Below are 20730 nucleotides of genomic sequence, written 5' to 3' on the forward strand. Positions count from 1 at the left end.
AAAACAGCTGTCCCATACACTCCTAAGCTTCTGGGACATAGACCCCATCCTTGCAAAGCACCACCACCTTTTTAAAGAATCGCCGCCACTCGAGCGGATCTCCCTTGATCTTGACAAACCGAATGTCTAGCACCTCGAAGCCATCGGCAAGCGGCTGTTTGTCTACGCAGATTTCTCCGTGTAGGCTCTGTCGCCGGCCGTCGACGGCACGAACTTTGAGGGTAACTATCGGGCTACCATATGGGTTTGGTGTAACGGGTCCCAGAGGCACATTGAGCTGATGCAGCGCGTCGCTAAGCATCTGCACTATGTGTGTAGCGGGTACGTGAGAGAAGAAGCGAGTAAGGGATTCTGGAGGACAAATGTCACGGAACCGACGAGCTTGTTGTGTCAGTGACATGGATGGTCCCGGGACTTGCGAGAATTGCGACATGGACGGCTCATCCGCAAGGGAGTCAAATAGCATGCGACGAGCACTGGATGTCCCCGTGGGCAAAGAAGATGGCTGGGCCCTAGAGCGAAGAACAGGGGCCTCCCAATCCCAATCTTTGTCGACGATAGGGGTTACTGGAGCTTCCGGCTGCGTGGACGAGAACCGACCAGCATTGAGTCCGGAGTCAACAGTGGGATCGTGAGATGCCGGGAGGTAGGTAAATGTAGTCGGAGGTATCTGGCTGAGGTCGATACGCAGGTTTTCTAGCATCCTAGTGGCTAGGACGATGGGGTCGGAGATTCTGCCATCGGCAGTGAGCAAGGGGTTGTGGCGCGTATACCAAGGATGCTGTCGTATCTGAGCAAAGGTGAAGCGTTTCTGCGGATCTACGGACATCATGCCCCTGAGGAGGGAGAGGGCCTCTGGAGGTATTCTTCCCCAAAGAGGATCTGAGCTCTTCCCTGACGTCTTTACGTACTCGCCAAACTCCCAGCTTGTTGAAGACGGCTCATCCCACGGTGTGTTGCCTACGAGCAAGACAAACAGAATTACTCCGCACGACCAGATATCGACGAGGTCTGGTGAATATTTGGCGGAATTTGGAGCCCTCTTATCGGCCCTCCCACAGGCGAGAATCTCAGGTGCGATATATGGCGGGCTGCCACAGAGCGTTGAGCTGGTCTTGCGTTGGCCTTTGTACTCAAACATGGTGGCCATTCCGAAATCAGCCAGCTTCAGGCTTCCATCTTGTGATAGGAGAATGTTCTCCGGCTTAAGGTCTCGATGTGCCACGCCCTTGGAGTGCATGAAGCTCACACCGCCAACCAGCTGGAGGAAGTAAATCTGTGCAATGTCCTCCCGGACACCGACATCCGCCTCGATCTTGTCGAAAAGATCACCGCCTTCTGCATACTCCATGGCTATCCATCGCCACACCGAGTCTTCTCCCGAGGCAAACCACTCGATGACGTTGGGATGCTGGCCTATATGGGAGTGAAGGGAGACCTCCATGGCAAGCTGCTTTGCGGAGATGCGGCCATGCTTAGTGGCGTACCCCTTGTGTATGAGCTTGACAGCGAAGACTGGACTTGACGAGTCTAATGGAATGGCCTTTTTTATTCTGATTTCATTTGGTTTGTTAGCATTAATGCCAATGTGAATGGGATTGAGCCTTTGGAGTGAAGAGATTGTGCATACGAAGCATAGGCGCCGCGGCCAACGGTTTTAGATATGATACGAAAGGGCAGCTCTTTTGGTAGTGGATCAAGCTGCGACTACAAGGGAGTCAGCCAGATTCATAAGAGGTTGAGTGATTGATGGCTCAGATTTCGCATGAGTGCCAGATTGGAGCCTTGTGAGACGTGCACGGATGAGGAGTCACTCACCATGATGTCTATTAGTGAAACTGTTTCGATGTTATAGCTCCCTTTTATCCCAGTGAATATAAACAAAGAAAGGAAAAGAGAGAAAAAAAAGATAAGGAAGGAAAATAGAAGAATGCAGCTGATGGATGCAACAATGCCAATTCAAGCGTTATTCGGTGATGACAGCACTTTGGATCGTGAATGATCGCGTGTCCAGTCTAGTCGCGCCTTCAAACCGTGTAAAGAGGTCAGATTTTCATTCTTTCTCGACACCTCTCTACCAAGCTATTGGCTCTCCAGCTCCATTTTAGCGGGCGTTGCTGCGGCAAACAAGGCCCACCGTCCTTACAGCGGTCGCCGTTCACTAAACGAAGCCCTTAGGCACCTGTAAGCTTTGGCGCCTGGGTGGTTGTTTTTTTTTCTGAGGCTGACTGGCAACAAGCGTGTCTCAAACAACAACCTGTGTTTTTTTTTCCTCTTCTCAGTCCATCTTGAACCTTCCCATCCATTCTTTGTCTATAGATCCTCGTCATTAGTTCGTGGTCCCAACCCTGCTTGCCGTGTGCCGTTTCTTTTCATATTCAGGCAGCTTTCCCCTAAAATCCCTTTTATATCACCATCTCCTTCCTACCTTATTGGGTAACAATCTGCACTTCATTCCGCTGTCGTTTGGCAGTACTTCTCAAGGCGTCCCATTATTGCCCAACGCGGAACGCTACCGCTGGTTTGCATCCCCCCCCTTTCTCGACTTCCAGCCTTTATCTTCTCCCATAATCTCTTGCAAGAGGCTTTCTGTTCGACTTGTGTATTTGAACCATTTATTATCACGTTCGAGAACCACTCATTCGTCCATCCCCACAAGCTCCCATCATACCGGCTTTTGTTTACAATGGATTACACCGAGGATAACCAGAACTCTGCTCCCGGCAGCGTCCAAGCCTCCAAGCTCAATGCTGCTCGCAAGGGTCCCGATTCGCAGAGCGTCACCAAACGGTATTATTCTTTTGGAGCAATGATGTCAGCCTCTTTAGGTGCTAACATGTTCTCAACAGGCTCCAGACCGAGCTGATGACCCTCATGACATCGCCGGCCCCCGGAATCTCCGCATTCCCCTCTGCCGACGGCAATCTTATGTCTTGGACCGCCACCATCGAGGGCCCCGACGATACACCTTATTCGGGACTCACCTTTAAGCTGAGCTTCGCGTTTCCTTCAAACTATCCGTATGCCCCACCGACAGTCCTCTTCAAGACGCCAATCTACCACCCCAACGTCGATTTCTCTGGCCGCATCTGTCTCGATATTCTCAAGGACAAGTGGACTGCCGCCTACAACATTCAGACCGTTCTGCTGAGTCTGCAGAGCTTACTCGGCGAGCCCAACAAGTATGCTAACCCGCCCGCATGACACAAAAAAAAGTGACGCTAACTGATGATGTTTCTACAGTGCCTCTCCATTAAACGGCGAGGCAGCAGAGCTGTGGGACAAGGACATGGAGGAGTTCAAGAAGAAGGTTTTGGGACGACATCGCGACATTGAGGAGGAGTAAAGGAGTTCATAGCGTGCAGACTTTTATGATTTTACGTTATTGGGTATTTGGAGTCTTTGGAGCACGATTCGATCGTTTTGAAAGGGTATTTGGGTGTATTTTGCATTTCCACAGCCAAGGGCTGGGATAGGAGGGCTACCTGCCCCTTCCACAAGCGCATGACCGGTTACAACATATAATAGAACCTGTCGAACAAATCATGACCAATCACCGCCTCACCAGGCTATTTTCCCGTCACTCTCCCTTCTGAAGCAGTCAGGGACTCTCTGCCGCAGGCAATTATCGCATGGGCGAGGTTGTTGTGGAATAAAAAAAAAACCTTTGTTGATCACATTGCCGTCTTTTATTTTCAGCGTGAAAAGCTAGAAGAGCCGGTTGCAACTCCGTAATGCCATGCCACCCCAGAACCATTCCCAAAGAGAAACAAATTTTCTTTACTCCTCAACGACCTCAGTCGCAAGGCCCTTGGGGTTCTTGACGTTGACAGCCTGAACGTAGCTGTACAGCTTCTCCTTGGCACCCTCCTCATCGTTTCGTCGTCGGGAGATTCGTACTCGGATTCTGTAAGCAACACCCTTGACACCCTGCTCCCAGACCTTCTTGTTGAGCTGGGGGTCGATCCGGACGTCAGTGGTACCCTGTTGTGGAAGGAGTTAGCAATGCCCTGTATCTTCGATCCATCGGCGAGGAATTTTGCGAGCCAATTCCGTGGCTAGTCAAACTGCGCCTGGCAGGATCTTTGTTGTTGGGGATTCGTACCATGGCCTTGGTGGCGAAGGACTTGATCTCCTTGATGGCACGGGGAGCCCTCTTCTTGAAAGTGACACCATGCAGCTTTACACGCAAACTGTTAGCATCCCTGGTCCCAAAACCTCCAACTTTCTTTTCCCTCCCAACAATTCGTCCGGGTACTCGATGCGACGTACTCTCTTGTGCATGTGGATGGTGTACTCGCGGGCAACCACGTCCGCAATGGCGGAGCGCTGGGTAGGCTTCTTTGACGACATTTCTGAATTGATTGACGGTCAGCTTTCGGGTCGGATTGAGGGCGGCGTGGCGGCAAGTGCTGGGGATTCTCTTGCGACCAAAGTTTGGCAGAGATTCCGTGGATGAGAGGGAGAGAGGTTTGGTGCGCTTCGTACCTGCGGATCGACTCTTCACGGTCTGGACGTTGAGAGAGGTGGTTGAGGTCGGAAATGCTAAATTCCACAAAATCTTTGTGCGTAGGGCAGGCACGAAATTCAACTGGTGGGGGTAGCGAGCCAATCATGCAGCATGCGGTTTGGCCCCACCGAAATTCACGTGATTGTCCATCATGCATCTGCATCTTCTCCTGAGGCATCGATTTCGACGCCAACTGCGCCCCAAGTGAGAAATGAAACCAGCGCCAGGCTAATGACCCGTTCTCCATACGCCTCAAAGCCATCACAGCCGCATTCCATCCATCACCACTGGCAACGAGCTGCTACAAGCTCCTCCGTGTGACGGCTTCGCTTTCTCTCTCTCGCTCGTTTGCCCTATCACATTATCCTCCGTCGCTGCAAATCGCCTCAGCTCCGGCTCGCAAGACTCCCCAGGCAGGGAGACTCTTCCCTTCTCGCGCTTCTGTTGTTTGTTGCACAAACATCCCAGTTAGCAACGAGAGTTCAGGACAATCGCAAAACAATTCATTATCTCGTCCTGAAAAGTCCGCTCGTTTTATCATCGTCCATAAACTCATAGTGCGCCATGGAAGACCCTCGCGAAACCACGGCGTCAACAACGCCTCAGCCCGATATGACGCGCAACCGATTGCCGACTCTGTTCGAGGTGCTGAGCCGTCGCACGCTGCCACCGGTCGATCTATTTTCATTCTACATCTATATGCGAGACCAGCAGCGATCTGTTGATTATCTAGATTTTTGGTACGAGCTTTTCGGAGGCTAAAATGGATGGCGCAACCGATAAAAATACTGACTTGTTGATCAGGTTGGATGTAGCTCAGCACATGTCACTTTGTCGCCATTATGTCCGCGAACTTCGACGATCAGTCCTCATTGCGACCCCAGACCTGGAAAAGGGATCTAAGCGATCATCTCAGATTTTGGAACTTGGTGAATTGGACAACCGTGCGGCTGGACCGTCGATGTATGCGACGGAAAAGGAGAGGGATCAGGACGCCCAGATGTCGGCCTTCTTACGGGAAGATCAGAGCCACGAATCACCTCAAACACAAAGCGGCTCAAATCGCACAAAACCTAGCCCTCCATTCAGCCATGCGACGGATTCGAACTCTCCAGCCCATACTGTTGCCCGGCAAGATATTAGAGCTTCTGCCGAGAAGATCCTTTACACGTTCTTGATGCCTGGAGCCGAGAGAGAAATCACGCTTCCTGGATCCATCACTCAGGACGTTACGGCTGCTATTGAAGAATATGGTCGTGATGACCCGGAAGTCTTTGATGTGGCTAAGGACTACGTATTCCAGGCGATGGAACGAGACGCGTTCCCAGGTTTCTTGCGCATGAAAGCCTTGGGTAATCTCATTCCGCCAACGCTTGTTATGCGTCTCATTATTGGACTTGTTGCCATGTTTGGAGCATTCTGGACTTCCTTTGTCCTTATTTTCCTTGATAAATCTAGAGCAACTCGATGCTGGGTAAGCTTGTCTCTCATTTAGACAAATCCCTTTGCGTTATCAGGCTAATAATTCCCGTTCTTTTAGGTCATTCTTCCGTTTACTATTGGCGTTTATTTCCTTGCGTCATATGAATATTCCCTGGACCCTATCTTGGCACTCATCGGATTTAGCGAGTACACTCCCTTCAACTTCTCCCGCATCCGAGAACCCTTCGTTCGTGGCCTTCTGGTCAAACGAGCACTCATGGTGTTGGCCGTGACCATTCTGATTGACGCCGGACTATGTGTTCTGTTCATTCTTGTCCCAGGCAAAAGACTCTGAAACTCATATCAGCCGTCTCTGCCTTTTGTTTTTTCACCAGGGGATGCCGGGCATCACACTGGCTTGTAAGCAACGCAACGTCTTGGACACAGGTTATCTCCGTGTGCGTACCGCTTGAGCAAGACTAATCTAATTCACATCACGACCGTAACGAACCAATGTTTTTATAGGGATTAGTTGGGCGATGGGATATTTTCCTTCTGATATTAAGACCCCGAGAAAAAAGATACCGATGAGGATTTCTGGCGCGAGCTTTTAGATTTGTTTCTTTTCTGCATTTCTGGCAATTTGTATTATCAGCCACGGCTTGGGAGTTGCGGGTTCAACACTTTCTATTCTTTATATATAAGCAAGGCACAGGATGGCCTGTGGCTGTTTGGTTCGTGTATTATATCGTATTCTTTCGTGACTATCAAAATTCATATCGCATTGGAAGTCCAATTGCCGCTTATTGTACCAACGTTGTGTCTCTACTTTTGCTACAGTTTCCTCTTGCTAGCCCTCTTGGCCGGGTCTTCCACCCCCAATAAATCATCAAGGTCCATCGTCTCGTCGGCGGCAGCTGAGCCTAGGGGATCAGCCATGGTACGCTTATTGATGCCTCTCCGAGTGAGATTGTCCCTCTGATAAACCGAGAGCCCTTTGTCGAACTCGCCCATGCTCTCCATCAATCCCTGCAACTTCTTGTCTGAGGCTCGCTTATCTGTCTCCCGTGAGATGGCGGCCTCGCGAATGCTTTTGATCTGCTCCTCAAGATCCCCGAGAGTAGACTGGCAACGACCAGCCCAGTTTTGTAAGGCACCAATCATATCTGGGATCGTGCCGGGAGCGAGATCGCGGAGGGGGGCGATGCTTGACACTTGAATGGCCTGGCGAGCAGGATCGAGAGTGGCGTGTAAGAGGCCGGCGTAGATGGCAGTGATGACGAGGTCTTCCACCTCTCGTACCGAGGAAAGACCTAGCGCGTTTTGCAATGCATCGTATGATAGGCTTGATCGATCGCTAGCTAGGGACAGCAGCGAGAGCTGTCGGAGCTTGAGGGTCTGGGTGTCGTTCAGTGCGGGTAGGTTGGGCGTGGCATTGTATGTCCCGTAGGAGCCGTAGGAGAAGATTTGGAGCAGCGTCAGGTATGAGGTGAATTCCGGGCTGGCTGCCAGGGCCTGGATCTGCGGTGTTTGGAGAAGCTCGGCGAAGAGGAAGGTGTTTGGAGCTGAAGTTGCGCGGGTGACGAGATCGGCGGCGGCTCGGGGGGAGGTAGCTGACTTTGAGAGGGCGAGGAACGGCTGTAGAGACGTGGCGTTAGAATGGATGTCATGGAGGAGCTGGATATTCAGGGATTCATGCCTCCAAAGCATTCAAGGCCTTGGTTTGCTCCATGGCGCCAAGACGGACGGTTCTTGCTCTTGTGCTCTTGTAATCTCTGAAACGTGATGACGGGCTATGGGTCACGTTTGGCAAGGCTGCGGCACGCGCAGGCGGGAGTGGGGTAGGATCTCGATCTGATAGGCGAGGGCACGACGGCTTAGAGAGAATGAGTAACGAAGGGCTTTACGAGACGAGCTTCGGAGAGGCTGCTGCTTTAGTGCCGAGAATCCGCGGTCTAAGTCCGTTTGCGGGTTGTTGTGTGCATCAAGGAGAGTTTGAGGCTTGGAGGCTGTGGTGTTGAAGTGGTTAGAGGTAAGGCCGCGGGGCGCCGGTTTTGGTGGGGTGAAACACAGGGACTCGGGAGAGAGGGCCGAGGGAGGTGCATTCCAGTGGACGAGCACAAGTAGATGCCGCCAAATGAGAGCTGAAAGATGAGTGGCTTAAAATTTTATCATTCAATCTATTTATCTCGTGTATCGCAGATTTCTATATGGATCCATATCATGCCTGTTGGACAGAAAGCAGAGGAGATGGAAGATGGAAGGCTGTTGCAACACTGGCTCTCAGGCTGCCAGTTTTCTTCCAGCACGGTTATCAATCACTACAAGGCCCCAAGCAGGCACTGCTACTTGCACACTAGGCCGCTTTCAGCTGAGCTTGGGAGCTACAGAGGCTGCACTTGTCCAGCACTCCAGCTGTGCTCCACAGAATGGACTCTTTATCAATCAGTCCCCAAGGTCTTCGCGTTTTGACCAGCTTAACCTATACTTGTGAAAATGCGCTAATCAGTAATCATCGCTGGGCCGAATGTTGATCAAAGACCGGCATCACAACAAGCTTGAAGTGCCGAAGAACGTCCGCTCTCAGTGTGACGCTGAGGCCGAAACCAGCAGGAGCAAGATCACTGCATTAGAGCTTATCCTGAAGAGAAAAAGCTGGGGAGAGGGGAACCAGCTTGGCGTTCATATACGAGTAGGTGTCATTTTGTCTTGTGAGGGTGCTCTGGACTACGTACAGTACAAGTATTGAAGACACCTGGTACCTCGCAAGTGGTTGGGCCCGGTTGATGTCGCAACGCAAGTAAATACCCATGACATGTCGAATCTCCTCCAAGCCCTCCCTGGTGCACGGAGACTTTCCTGTCTTGAGGTGACGACACTCCACACCCAGAGAGTGTGAATGTTTGATGTCCAGTGTTTTATGTTGGCCCAAGGCCCAATAAGCCGCTGGAAACGAAATGACGCTGGTCCTTCATCACACCTCTTGACAGGCCGGGGCTCTGCGTCAGTGCTTGCGTTGGTTGCGCAGGTTTGTATGTCTAGAATTATTCAGCGCGATTCATTTTCAGGCCGCTGAAACACAGGCCCAAGCCCTTCTGCCACCTGGGGGCTTCGCAATAGGCGCCATCAAACATAGTGCGACACATGCAGAGGCGCCAAACGGCATCCCTTCCCTCCTTTTCGAGCTATCTGGCCGAGTCATATTTTGGTATAACTGGGTGCATCGACCAGGTATTCCTTGGGCGCGAATGCTGTAAGCGTATTTTGGTTTTCATTTTTTCCCTTTTCCCTTTTCCCTTTTTCGCCTGGTGCTTTGTTATTGTATCCGTCGGTTTCTTTCTCTTTCCTTCTCCTTGCTTCCGTTTTCATTGCTGCTGCATCTGATCGCTGGTTGGTCCGATTGTACATACAAACAGACTCACTAGCCTATTGTCGGCTTCTGCAGCTGCCGGGCCTGAGCCACTTGCTTATTGATTTCTTATTTTATCCTTCTTCTGCACCGCGCTACTTCGCATTTCGTCAACGAGCGACCAACCGCGAGAGAGTCACCCACCCATCTCGAGAACCCTTGGCTTACGCCGTGGCGCTCTCTCTTTCTCTTCCAGGACTGTCGCTCAATTTACAATAGCTGCTTCTTCTGCCTCTCCTCTCCACCCTTGCATCGTACTCGTACGTTTCTACAGCCGAGAAAGGTCGGAAATCCTGCTCGGAAATCCTGCTTCTGGTGGAGAGCGCCAACTGGGATCCCCTTCTGACGATAGCGCGGCTTACTCGGCGAGACGACTCTGCTGACAAAATCCGATTCGGCCGAATTATTAAATCCTCTACCGCCAGTTGTGCTTCTTTTTCCCCAGGGCCGGTCTCTGGAAATAGTTGCGACATTCTTGCCGGATATCTCTGGTTCATCGAGTATCCTGTGGCAGCGCCCGATTTATCGCCTCTTCTGGTTCTCCTGTGCAATGCTTGCCGCTTCAAGGTGAAGGATATCTGGAGTTGGCCGCGACCTGACGTCTCTCGCGCGGGGTGCTTCCATTTTTTGTGTTTTAATCTGCGAGAAAAAGAGGCAGCCTCGCTCGAGACTGCTTGACAACAAGAATCATGGCTCCAAGCTACATCAAGGTCCCCGGGCGGGACACCGATGATACGGGCCTTGCGCCCAAGAGCGCACACATGGCGACGACTACTCTGCGCGTTGGTGGAATGACGTAGGTTGCGCCGTTTCCAGCTGGACGAACTGGACGAATTCTTCTTGCCCAAGCATCGCTGACATACCTACGTTCTCACAGGTGCGGATCATGCACATCAGCTGTCGAAGGTGGCTTCAAGGGCGTCAAGGGCGTCGGCACCGTCTCCGTCAGTCTCGTCATGGAGCGAGCCGTTGTCATGCATGATCCCCAGATTATCAGCGCCGAGCAGGTCCGAGAGACCATCGAGGATACCGGATTTGACGCCGAGGTACTGTCCACGGACCTCCTCAGCCCTCTTGTTCTTCGATTTTCAGATGTCAAGGGAGATGAGGACCTTGACAGCGGATTAGTGACGACAACGGTTGCGATTGAGGGCATGACGTGCGGTGCCTGTACTTCTGCCGTCGAGGGCGGCTTCAAAGACATTCCAGGTGTCAAAAGCTTTAGCATCTCGCTTCTTTCTGAGCGAGCCGTCATCGAACACGACCCAGAGCTTTTGCCAGCCGAGAAAATCGCCGAAATCATCGAAGACCGCGGCTTTGGTGCCGAAATCGTCGATTCCGCAAAGGCGCAACCCGACAGCAGTACCAAGGCTGAGAACCCATCAAGTAACATCGCTACTACAACTGTAGCTATTGAAGGAATGACTTGCGGTGCCTGTACGTCTGCTGTCGAGGGAGGCTTTCAGGGAGTCGAGGGCGTGTTGAAATTCAACATCAGCCTTCTGGCCGAGCGCGCGGTAATTTCTCATGATGTCACAAAGCTCTCCGCTGAGCAGATTTCCGAAATCATTGAAGATCGCGGTTTTGATGCCACGGTTTTGTCTACTGTATATGATACTAACGACTTGGGCAATGTAACTACCACTTCACAGTTCAAGATTTTCGGTAGCCCGGATGCTGCGGCTGCAAAGGACCTCGAGGAATCGCTGACAGCCATTCCTGGCATCAAATCTGCTTCGCTTAGTCTGGCTACGGACCGCCTTTCCGTTACGCATCAACCTGCCGCCATTGGACTTCGAGGAATTGTCGAAGCGGTGGAAGCACAGGGTCTCAATGCCTTGGTTGCAGACAGCCACGATAACAATGCCCAGCTCGAATCACTGGCCAAAACTCGAGAGATTGCTGAATGGAGGACGGCCTTCAAGGTCTCTGCTGGCTTTGCCATCCCGGTATTCATTATGAATATGATAATACCCATGGTTGCACCAAGTCTTGACATCAATAATGTAGAGCTGTATACTGGGCTCTTTCTCGGCGACGTTATTTGCATGGTCCTCACGATGCCCGTCCAATTCGGCGTCGGCAAGCGATTTTATGTTTCGGCCTACAAATCACTCAAACACCGTTCACCGACAATGGATGTCCTTGTCATGCTCGGTACATCGTGCGCTTTCTTCTTCAGCATCTTTGCCATGATTGTTTCTTTAATCTTGCCGCCGCATTCTAAACCCGGTACGATTTTCGATACTAGCACCATGCTCATCACCTTTGTGACTCTTGGTCGCTACCTCGAGAACCGCGCAAAGGGCCAGACGTCAAAGGCACTGTCTCGCCTTATGTCTCTGGCCCCGTCGATGGCAACCATCTATGCGGATCCCATTGCCGCAGAGAAGGCAGCGGAATCATGGGCCAAGTCAACCGATGAATCTACGGGCACCACGGCCCAGCAATCTGGAAATGCGAATGGCTCAGCATATGAAGAGAGAAATATCCCAACTGAGCTGCTTCAAGTCGGTGACATTGTTGTCATTCGACCGGGCGACAAAATCCCGGCGGACGGTATCCTTGTCCGAGGAGAGACCTATGTTGATGAAAGCATGGTAACTGGAGAGGCGATGCCAGTACAGAAACGTATCGGCGACAACATGATTGGAGGTACGGTCAACGGCAACGGCAGAGTGGACTTCCGTGTCACACGAGCCGGTCGGGATACCCAGCTCAGCCAGATTGTGAAGCTTGTCCAAGACGCCCAGACTACAAGGGCACCTATCCAAAAGGTGGCCGACACTCTGGCAGGCTACTTCGTACCTACGATTCTTATCCTTGGCCTCCTCACTTTCATCGGGTGGTTGATTCTCAGCCACTGGATGGTTCATCCTCCCATGATCTTCTTGGCCGGTAACAGCGGTGGCAAGATCATGGTGTGCGTTAAGTTGTGCATATCTGTGATTGTCTTCGCATGCCCTTGCGCTCTTGGCCTCGCCACGCCGACTGCCGTTATGGTTGGCACCGGCGTGGGTGCTGAGAATGGCATCCTCATCAAGGGCGGAGCCGCGCTGCAGCAAACAACCAAAATCACAAAGGTCGTATTGGATAAGACTGGCACACTCACCCGCGGCAAGATGAGCGTCGCCAAGATGGATTTGGTTCCTCGATGGAGTGACAACGAGTCGCAGAAGAAGGTCTGGTGGGCGGCCATTGGTCTTGCAGAGATGGGCAGTGAGCACCCGATCGGCAGAGCCATCCTGGTAGCAGCTAAAGAGGAACTCGGAATCTATGAGCTTGAGAGTGCCATTCCAGGAAGTGTCAACGATTTTAAGCTTACTGTTGGAAAGGGTATCAATGCCCTTGTTGAGCCTGCTACTTCTGGTGATAGGACTCGCTACAGGGTCCTGGCCGGAAACGTGAGCTTCCTTGAAGATAACGGTGTCGAGGTTCCTAAGAGCGCCATCGAGGCCGCAGAGCAAATTAACTCGTCTGAAAAGAACACACGAGCTAAATCCGTAACTGCTGGCACAACCAACATCTTCGTCGCCATTGATGGCATGTATAGCGGTCACCTTTGCCTCTCGGATACAATCAAGGATGGAGCTCTCGGAGCCATCTCAGTGCTGCACCGCATGGGCATCAGGACAGCCATGGTTACCGGAGATCAACGACCTACCGCCCTAGCCGTGGCCGCCCTCGTCGGCATCGCTCCCGAGGACGTCTTTGCCGGTGTCAGCCCCGACCAGAAACAGGCCATTGTCCAGAGTCTTCAGGAGGAAGGAGAAATCGTCGCCATGGTTGGAGACGGTATCAACGACTCCCCCGCTCTCGCGATTGCAGACGTCGGCATTGCCATGTCAAGCGGAACGGACGTCGCCATGGAGGCCGCAGACGTTGTGCTTATGCGCCCCGACGACCTGCTGAGCATTCCATCCGCGATCAACCTCACCCGGACCATTTTCTTGCGCATCAAGTTGAACTTGTTGTGGGCATGCATCTACAACCTCATTGGATTGCCCATTGCAATGGGCTTCTTCCTGCCGCTGGGCCTGCACATGCACCCTATGATGGCCGGATTTGCCATGGCCTGCAGCAGCGTTAGTGTAGTGATTAGCAGTCTCATGCTCAAGTTCTGGAAGCGGCCGCAGTGGATGGACGATGCCTCCGCCGAGCACAAGGGTGGCCTGCGCTGGATGAGCGGCACGGGCGTCGTTGGCTGGGCCAGGGAGACGTTTGGAAGACTCCGCGGCAAGAAGCGCGAGGAGGGTTACGTGGCGTTGGAGAACCTCGAGGAGAATTAATCGTGCCTTTTTCTTTACCGTTTGCGAAGGGGAGGGATCAATTGTATATAGCTGGTGATTAGCCAGACCAAGGGAGCATAGCACGCGTGTTAGATGATCATGTATGGCGTTTAGGAACAGATATCAATGAGATTTTTCTTCCCTTTGTCACGACGCTTGCCTTGTTATCAATGTAATGTCACATTTTCGGAATATACATACATACGCAATCCCACTAGATCCCAAGAACACAAGCTGAGTTACACTCACCTAGCACATACGACCATAGGTAGTGGAAACATAGTCGTCCGTTGTTCCATTCTGACCAACTTGCGCGCCAACATCAGCAGTCGAGTGTTTGGGTTTGACGTCCAGTGTTCATGAAATCGCCGCCGCGAAAAGAGAAGCAAGGACCGAGAGGAGCTTAAAAAATCCATATTCAAGTCTAATTTCCCTTCCATAAACATGTCTCATATACCCAGTACAAAAACGCAAAACGCCATGAACGAAACCTGTTAGTCCTAATTGCCATGAACTTCCACTTGTGCTACTGTGTTCCGCCTCATACAAGAGTCACAGGCGCGCCATGCAGACGCATCAGCCCAGCATCCTCAATCGCCAGACTTTCCGTGTTGATTTGGCGCTCGAGTTGTAGAATCAGGGTAGATATTTCTGTGATAAACCTATCGCGCATTTCTCTCTTGTATAAAGCCCACTTGACTCCTTCAATTGATTTCGCAGCTTGGATTTTGTGCTTGTCAAGAAACGCCGTCATCCGAAGTCGTATTGTTTTGAGGTCGTCCGTAGTGGGGTCTTGCAGCGGGAGGGTATTAGTGGTACATGTAGTGCAATCGGTCTTGATCTTTGCGGCGTCACGCTTAGCTTTGCGCAAGGCTTCTTGAATGGCAGAGAGAGCCTCGGCTGTTGTTGGCTCTTGGTCTTCCGATCTATTTTCTGAGCTCTCTATTGCATCTTGGACCGGATTCCCCGACCCATTAGTATCATTAATAATTCTGGAAATGAAGGCACAGCGGACAAGGAGCATTTGGAGTTGCAGCTGATAGATTCCGAATTCGTCTTCAAAGCCACGAGCTTGCTTGATGTGGCTGAAACATTGATGTATGAAACGAAAAATGCTAACAGTGCCTCCCACGGCATCCATTATTATGTGTATGTATAAAAGAACTACCCATAAGACTTATAGGCGCAAGGAGGTAGAAGTTGAGACGCCCTTTTGAATGGGGATATTTGCTTGAATATAGTAGAACACGGGGAAAGAGATAATGGAGGCGTTCAGATGAGAGCTGATCGGTATGTTAAGGCTTGTTGGAAAAGGGCAAAGGACGTGACTATGAGTATGAAGTATTAATGAGATGAGTACGACGAGAAACGCGTGCAAGGGCAGGGGATGAGCTGGGGGCATGGATGCAGGACAGCCCAGTCTTTCTAGAAGCGCTGCTAGACTTTGCTCTGGGTTGCGGGAAGACACGAACCGGATGCCAATATTGAGGATTTTGGAGCCGAGCTTCAAATCGCGGTTCTAATATTAAAGAAAACGGGCGTCCAATGTGCGCTTTGCGTAGCTATGAGCTTCTCAAGACTTCGAGCATTACTAGGAAGCTCTGCCAACATATGGGTCAAAAAAGTGACGCCGAAAGGGTTCTGGAGTTGAAGAAGGGCTCCTCTCCTTAGTGCTTCACCAAAGTGTCGATAATGCGTTGGGCTGTGGTCTACAATAGCATGGCTGAGATGAGGTAGAAGTTATACGGAGGCATACTCAAGTTTAACCTAATAGCGGTGTGGTTCAACGCGTTCTTTTTATTGTCGACCGGTTTCGCTCAGAGTCAACGTCCGTTCTGCTCGCTCCATGAGATCGCGCTACCTACCGTAATGTCCAGAGTATTTGACCGGGGTGCAAAGAGTATGTATGTCTGATGGGCGTTTGAGCTCTCGAGTTGGAACCGGTCATGGTGGGGACTTATGTCCTTATAGAGAATATTATTAATGATCCAAATACATACGACCATAGGTAGTGGAAAATTCGGGGTCCCGTCTGCTCCCCCATAGACAAGCCACTAACCGGCAGATTAGTAGTTGAGTGGGTGACCATCAGCGAACACCGGCTGTTGTATGTTTTTTGCTTTTTAATCTAAATGTTCATGTCCTCAACACTCTTCTATAAGTGTAGAATACGCCTCACCTGTCACATACGACCACAGGTAGAGGAGAATTCGGGGTCCCGTCTGCTCCCCCATAGACAAGCCTCTAACCGGCAGATTAGTAGTCAGGTGGGTGACCACTGGCGAACACCGGCTGTTGTATGTTTTTTGCTTTTTAATCTAAATGTTCATGTCCTTAACACTCTTCTGTAGAATACACCTCACCTGTCACATACGACCATAGGTAGAGGAGAATTCGGGGTCCCGTTAAGCTTTTTTCTTGAGTTTGATATCTTCCATTTTTTGCCTCCCCAGACTCCAAACTCGGAGTCTTATAATTCCGTTTTTGGAGGATATGAACCCTACGTTAGGAAATGGCGGCAGTTCCGAAGATTTACGATGGCGGGTTAATTCAAGATAATTTTACTCACCTTTTAAAAAATTGTAATTCTTATTATTGGCTTATTGACTCCAATGCCTTCTTATTAAATTTGACAGCGCTTCAGTGAAATCACAAATTATGCCACTTATTAATCCTACTTATCGGGTATAGTGTAAGATTGATACAATTGCGGTTATGGTAATCCTTTTCGATACCAAGTTTACTTTATAATAGACTATTACAGATTCTTGCATTAGGAAGGATGCAAACTTTAGCCATTAGAGCTCCAATTGCGCTCATAATATAACACGCACTAGCCATAGCATCAAGTTTACCATTACATGATAAAATCGATAAAGTGCATTAACAAATCAAATAAAAACGAAACCCGAGCAAATAAGCACTCTGTCAGAGCACAAAATATTTATTATTCCACATTGCCACAGCCAGTGATAACAATGGATGAGTCAAGTCTGGAACTCAGCTATTTCCCACGCATTATTGGGACGTAAGGTCTCATATTTATAATGTTAGTGCAGTCCTAAAACTTTTACCAGACAAACAACTAACAATCAGAAGCTACTAAACACATACGACACTTTACCATGTTTAGAAAGACAGCCGCGTCCTTGGCTCATTTAGACCCACACCACGGGCGAGTTGCTATCCCGCGGATTTAACCTTTCTTCCGCGTATTCAACTTTTCTTCCGCGTATTCGATCTTTCTCCCACGTACTTCAGCCCCGAACTTGGGTCGAGTCATCTGTACGCGCTGTTTCACACATTGTCTATGCCACAGTGCGTAAATGGCGATTGTTAGGCGAGTGATCTCCTTGCCGTATCGGTGGTGGGAATAATCCATGTTTATCTTGGGGATAACGTATAGTTGCCGCACACACTTTGTCGCCGCTTATTGTGCCATGATGTAGCATGAAGAAATAAGACTCAAATTAGATATAAACCAACTCTCCCAACCCTCAGCACACCCGTGAATTCTCCATTCATAGTTCTCAATCGTCTTATCTCCTGATCCAAATCCATCCACCAACCCCATACAACGTTTCCGCTCTCAGAATGACTATTGTCTGTAACCCCGACTGGTTGCATGCAACGTGGTCTTTCTACAGATATGTGCCATCAGTAGCGGCTGCTATTATATTTTGCCTTTTGTTTTTAGTCGCAACAGGCCTGCATCTGTTTCAAATGTTCAAAACAAAGACCTGGTTCCTGACAGCGCTGGTGTTTGGGTGCTTGTGTATGTGGGCTTTTACAAAACCAAAAAAAAAAAAAATCCCTAGCGAACCATTATAATTGCTAACTCTCCCGTCAGTCGAATTCATTGGCTACGCTGCTCGAGCTGGTTCCGCGAGCCAAGAGCCAGGCTGCTGGAGACTGATGCCGTATATTATCCAGAACATGTATATCTTGTTAGGCCCTCCGCTGTTTGCGGCCTCCATATACATGATTCTAGGAAGAATTATCCTGTTGACAGATGGCGAGATACACTCAATCATCAAGCAGGGCTGGCTTACGAAAACTTTCGTCATCGGTGATCTTTTGTGCTTTCTCTTTCAGTCAGGAGGTAAGTCCTTTCTCTTCGCATCTCTACAAAGCTCTTTATATCTTACACAAGGTTATCTAACCGAAATTCAGGCGGTGGTCTCATGGCTGGGAGCCGAGACAACCAATCCATGGCCAATATCGGGAACGGCATAATCATCGCCGGGCTTGTATTGCAGCTCTTATGGTTCGTCTTTTTCGTCATTGTTGCTGCAATCTTCCACCGGCGTATGATACTAGCCCCGACTGCATGTTCTCTGAAGCCGGGAATTCGCTGGCAAAACTATCTCCATACGCTCTACTTCGTCAGCACCTTGATCATGATCAGATCTCTGTACCGCGTCGTGGAATACGCTCAGGGAAATTCCGGATATTTGATGACGAGCGAGGCATTTCTCTATGTTTTAGACAGTCTTCCCATGTTTATCGTGGTTGTTTGGCTACTGTGGAAGCACCCCGGAGAAATCGGAATGCTTCTAAAGGGACAGGAACCATTCACCAGCGGCTTTCAGCTTTACAACTATCGCGGGAATTCCAAGTTTGCAAGGTATTGGGCTGATGAGCCTAACTTACAAAGTTTAAATGAGCATTAGAATTGGGGTTATAGGTTTGGGTGTACTAGATTTTTTTTAGTCCTTTTTTTCCCCTGTTGTATGGACATCGGGCTTGAGCCGGCTTAGATGGGGAAGTAGAACAAATTTGGTATCACCTTCTAAGATATCTTTGGGCAGATGCTAGCTGTTTTAGGCGTCTATAATATATACCGCTATAATATGAAGCATTTATAGGCCAATGTACCTCTATACGACGCTTTAAATGCTTCACACGACTTTGATGAGGATGAATAGCACCAAGCCAGTCCGACCCGGCCTGGTCACCAATCCTAACTTTCAGAGAAAATACAGAGCCTAAAGCCAAAGAGATTACGACAACATCTAGAGTTACTGCTAAGAGTCTGACTCAAGTTTGTGGGGCAAGTCATGGTCTCAATAGAAAAACCGCAGCCGATTATTGCCCCCTATAACGGAGTAGTAGCTGTCACGGAACTAGAAAAGCGGCACCTCAGAATACCCAATACGCCAATACGTCGAATACGCGTATTTCGACGTCGCCAATGCCTATACGGACTACGTACTAGTATTCAGAATGTCAGATGTCTTCATTACGTATCGGGCTAAGCCACCCAACATTTTGGACGCTAGTACTCCATACTCCGTATCTCGATTCCAGTTTCTAGCAAACTACCTAGTAGCCATGGGTCGTCAAAAGGTGAATGACGCAAGTTGATTATTGTTTGTAGCGAGTTAACCCCTATGCGTTTGAGCTTCGATACGCCCAGAATCTCTCTCCAGCACTAGCCCACACAGTATCTTCCGCCTTTTCAATCTTCCGAGCGCGTGAATTCTCTACTCGAAGCCGTATAGAACTCACTGGCACTCAGGGCAAGGCCCGTATTCTAGCTACGAATACGGAGTACGCAACACCACCATATGGCTCATTGAGTGCGCTCAGCCCATGCAAGGAGGCTCTTCCCCAGTTGTGCTAGCTCATTTCCGCGATACGCATAGTCCATCCTCTCGGCTCTGCTGGATTCATTTACTGATTTGCTGCTTGAATCGATTCCCTTTCCAATGGCTGGCGTCTCCAAACAAGCCCGAGATGCTAACCCGCCCAGCAGTACAATCCGACGGCCGCACCGCAAATCGCGCAATGGTTGCAAGCAATGTAAACGACGTCATATGAAATGTGACGAACATCGACCGATCTGCGTCAATTGCTCTACCTGTGATCGCGAGTGCTCCTACAGCCAACGGTTAGGCGCCAACGATGCTGGGATGATTCCGCTCACGAACTCGTCGCAAACCCCCACTGCGTCCGATACACCACCCAGTTCCTCCCCAGCAAATCTTGTGGCCGCGATCGGGGCGGCCGGTTCCTATCCTGCGGACGGGGTTGAATCCGGAATTGAAAGCTTACTACCAAATGTCTACAACCTCGGCCATCTCGCCCTCCTACACCACCTCGAGAGCAACCTGCTCAAGTCCGGTGACGCAGGTCTTTTTCCTGATGCCACGAAAGCAGCGGAGATCGCCAAGCTAATGTTCAAATCCGCCATAACGACTCCGTTTCTGATGGATGAGCTTCTCGCTATGGCTGCTCTTCATCTGAGCACCCAGGCGTTTGATCGGGCAGAGAAGAACCAATACCTCCACCAGGCGGCACAGCTCCAGACGCGAGCTCTCGGCCACTTCAACGCAGTCCGACCGAGGGTTTCCGATGAAAATTGTACCGCCATGTTCCTGTTTTCCTCACTCCTCGGCCTGCACACGCTCTTCGACACAACTATCTACCAGAGAGATTTCACCGAATTCCTGGACAAGCTTATCCAATTCGTTGCCCTTCATCGCGGAATACGCACCGTTACTCGACAGTCTTGGCACATCATTAACGAGACCGAGATGAAACATATCATCGACCCGATAAGCGCGCTCGACCAATTGGACCCTCAGCTAACCGTCTCTTGCGTTGAGTGCGACGGGCTCCTGGCCCATCTTGCAGCGTCCATCGAAAGCCTCGGGCCCATCGCATTCAATGCATGCTGTGAGGCCGTCAAGTCGCTCCAGTGGGTCATTGGGCGGCGGCGTGGTCTCCCGGACGAGCTCCATCCACATATCACAATGGCATGGCCAGTACTCGTCTCTTTCGACTATCTACAGATGCTTAAGCAGCGAAGGCCAGAGGCACTGGTAGTTCTAGCCCATTGGGCCGTGCTCCTATATCGCGACCGTGGGTTTTGGGTGTTTGGCGATACTGGTCGATTCATGATAGAATCCGCTAGTAAATATCTAGGTACATACTGGCAAGACTGGATGGCCTGGCCGAATGATATTCTGAAGTCTCTATGATGCGTTAAGCAGCTGTGCAAACATGATTACGCATCATTAAACATCTACACACTTAGTATTGTGTGTCTAAGGGGGATTTGAGGAGGAACGACAAAATTTGAATAGTGTTGCTGC

The 20730-nt window shown here is 50.3% G+C and overlaps 10 protein-coding genes across 10 annotated transcripts; 5 read left to right on the top strand and 5 right to left on the bottom strand.

Moving 5' to 3' along the window:
- Window positions 1-22: 22 nt before the first annotated feature.
- TRIVIDRAFT_69167 (uncharacterized protein) lies at window positions 23-1821 on the bottom strand (the record flags this gene model as incomplete). The annotated part of the gene is made up of 3 exons (XM_014097893.1): window positions 23-1553; window positions 1631-1707; window positions 1819-1821. 3 exons carry the CDS (start codon window positions 1819-1821, stop codon window positions 23-25), a joined length of 1611 nt encoding a protein of 536 aa, XP_013953368.1.
- Window positions 1822-2321: 500 nt separating this feature from the next.
- Window positions 2322-4457, top strand: TRIVIDRAFT_216574 (uncharacterized protein; the record flags this gene model as incomplete). The annotated part of the gene is made up of 6 exons (XM_014097894.1): window positions 2322-2790; window positions 2850-3182; window positions 3244-3984; window positions 4106-4180; window positions 4273-4358; window positions 4382-4457. 3 exons carry the CDS (start codon window positions 2687-2689, stop codon window positions 3344-3346), a joined length of 540 nt encoding a protein of 179 aa, XP_013953369.1.
- On the bottom strand, window positions 3781-4353 carry TRIVIDRAFT_156763 (uncharacterized protein; the record flags this gene model as incomplete). The annotated part of the gene is made up of 3 exons (XM_014097895.1): window positions 3781-3984; window positions 4106-4180; window positions 4273-4353. The coding sequence occupies 3 exons, from the start codon at window positions 4351-4353 to the stop codon at window positions 3781-3783; spliced, it is 360 nt and encodes a 119-aa protein (XP_013953370.1).
- A 617-nt stretch (window positions 4458-5074) lies between the features above and the next one.
- Window positions 5075-6539, top strand: TRIVIDRAFT_181927 (uncharacterized protein; the record flags this gene model as incomplete). The annotated part of the gene is made up of 3 exons (XM_014097896.1): window positions 5075-5250; window positions 5315-5984; window positions 6051-6539. 3 exons carry the CDS (start codon window positions 5075-5077, stop codon window positions 6285-6287), a joined length of 1083 nt encoding a protein of 360 aa, XP_013953371.1.
- Window positions 6540-6668: 129 nt separating this feature from the next.
- On the bottom strand, window positions 6669-7896 carry TRIVIDRAFT_77664 (uncharacterized protein; the record flags this gene model as incomplete). The annotated part of the gene is made up of 2 exons (XM_014097897.1): window positions 6669-7570; window positions 7632-7896. The coding sequence occupies 2 exons, from the start codon at window positions 7662-7664 to the stop codon at window positions 6767-6769; spliced, it is 837 nt and encodes a 278-aa protein (XP_013953372.1).
- Window positions 7897-10030: 2134 nt separating this feature from the next.
- TRIVIDRAFT_69172 (uncharacterized protein) lies at window positions 10031-13630 on the top strand (the record flags this gene model as incomplete). Its single annotated transcript, XM_014097898.1, has 2 exons — window positions 10031-10137; window positions 10219-13630. 2 exons carry the CDS (start codon window positions 10031-10033, stop codon window positions 13628-13630), a joined length of 3519 nt encoding a protein of 1172 aa, XP_013953373.1.
- Window positions 13631-14171: 541 nt separating this feature from the next.
- Window positions 14172-14771, bottom strand: TRIVIDRAFT_49298 (uncharacterized protein; the record flags this gene model as incomplete). Its single annotated transcript, XM_014097899.1, has 1 exon — window positions 14172-14771. One exon carries the CDS (start codon window positions 14769-14771, stop codon window positions 14172-14174), a length of 600 nt encoding a protein of 199 aa, XP_013953374.1.
- An 816-nt stretch (window positions 14772-15587) lies between these two features.
- Window positions 15588-15755, bottom strand: TRIVIDRAFT_157048 (uncharacterized protein; the record flags this gene model as incomplete). The annotated part of the gene is made up of 1 exon (XM_014097900.1): window positions 15588-15755. A coding segment is annotated over one exon (168 nt), but the record flags the coding sequence as incomplete, so codon positions are not given.
- A 1469-nt stretch (window positions 15756-17224) lies between these two features.
- On the top strand, window positions 17225-18526 carry TRIVIDRAFT_193645 (uncharacterized protein; the record flags this gene model as incomplete). Its single annotated transcript, XM_014097901.1, has 4 exons — window positions 17225-17405; window positions 17481-17732; window positions 17804-18257; window positions 18499-18526. The coding sequence occupies 4 exons, from the start codon at window positions 17225-17227 to the stop codon at window positions 18524-18526; spliced, it is 915 nt and encodes a 304-aa protein (XP_013953376.1).
- A 447-nt stretch (window positions 18527-18973) lies between these two features.
- TRIVIDRAFT_213704 (uncharacterized protein) lies at window positions 18974-20616 on the top strand (the record flags this gene model as incomplete). Its single annotated transcript, XM_014097902.1, has 1 exon — window positions 18974-20616. The coding sequence occupies one exon, from the start codon at window positions 19342-19344 to the stop codon at window positions 20614-20616; it is 1275 nt and encodes a 424-aa protein (XP_013953377.1).
- Window positions 20617-20730: the final 114 nt, after the last annotated feature.

Source organism: Trichoderma virens (assembly GCF_000170995.1).
Source record: "Trichoderma virens Gv29-8 chromosome Unknown TRIVIscaffold_84, whole genome shotgun sequence".
NCBI lineage: Eukaryota > Fungi > Ascomycota > Sordariomycetes > Hypocreales > Hypocreaceae > Trichoderma > Trichoderma virens.